The sequence below is a fragment of the Entamoeba nuttalli genome (assembly GCF_000257125.1).
Source record: "Entamoeba nuttalli P19 unplaced genomic scaffold asmbl_5877, whole genome shotgun sequence".
In the NCBI taxonomy this organism is placed as follows: Eukaryota; Evosea; order Mastigamoebida; family Endamoebidae; genus Entamoeba; species Entamoeba nuttalli.
Genome location: NW_008577741.1, coordinates 1 through 308, shown reverse-complemented (window position 1 = coordinate 308; position 308 = coordinate 1). Strand labels below are relative to the sequence as shown.

At 26.0% G+C, this 308-nt stretch overlaps 1 protein-coding gene across 1 annotated transcript in view; it reads left to right on the top strand.

The window, feature by feature from the left end:
- Positions 1-26, top strand: part of ENU1_141500 (protein tyrosine kinase domain containing protein) — a gene marked incomplete at both ends in the record, with an annotated part of 1,998 nt that extends 1,972 nt beyond the window's left edge. Inside the window, one exon of the mRNA XM_008860331.1 lies at positions 1-26. This exon is cut by the window's left edge and continues 1,972 nt beyond it. Coding sequence (XP_008858553.1) covers positions 1-26 — 26 coding nt within the window.
- Positions 27-308: the final 282 nt, after the last annotated feature.

The following is a 308-nucleotide window of genomic DNA, read 5'->3' as shown; positions in this document are numbered from 1 at the left end:
TTTTGAACCTCAAGTATTATTTATAAGACCTCATACTACTCCAAAAGTTGAAACTGTTTATATGACACTTCATTGTACTACAAAAATTAGAGATATGAAAATTCCATATTCTGTTTGGTTTAGTAAATCAAAATCAACATTAGAATCTATTGCCTCTCTTTTAAAAAATAAAACATTTGATAATTGGACTCAAGAAGATCAATTACAAATGGATAAACTTTGTAAAAATATTAGAAGACATTATCATCATCATTTCATTATTACTACAGATGCTGCATCTTCTACTCATATTGATATGGATGAATTAA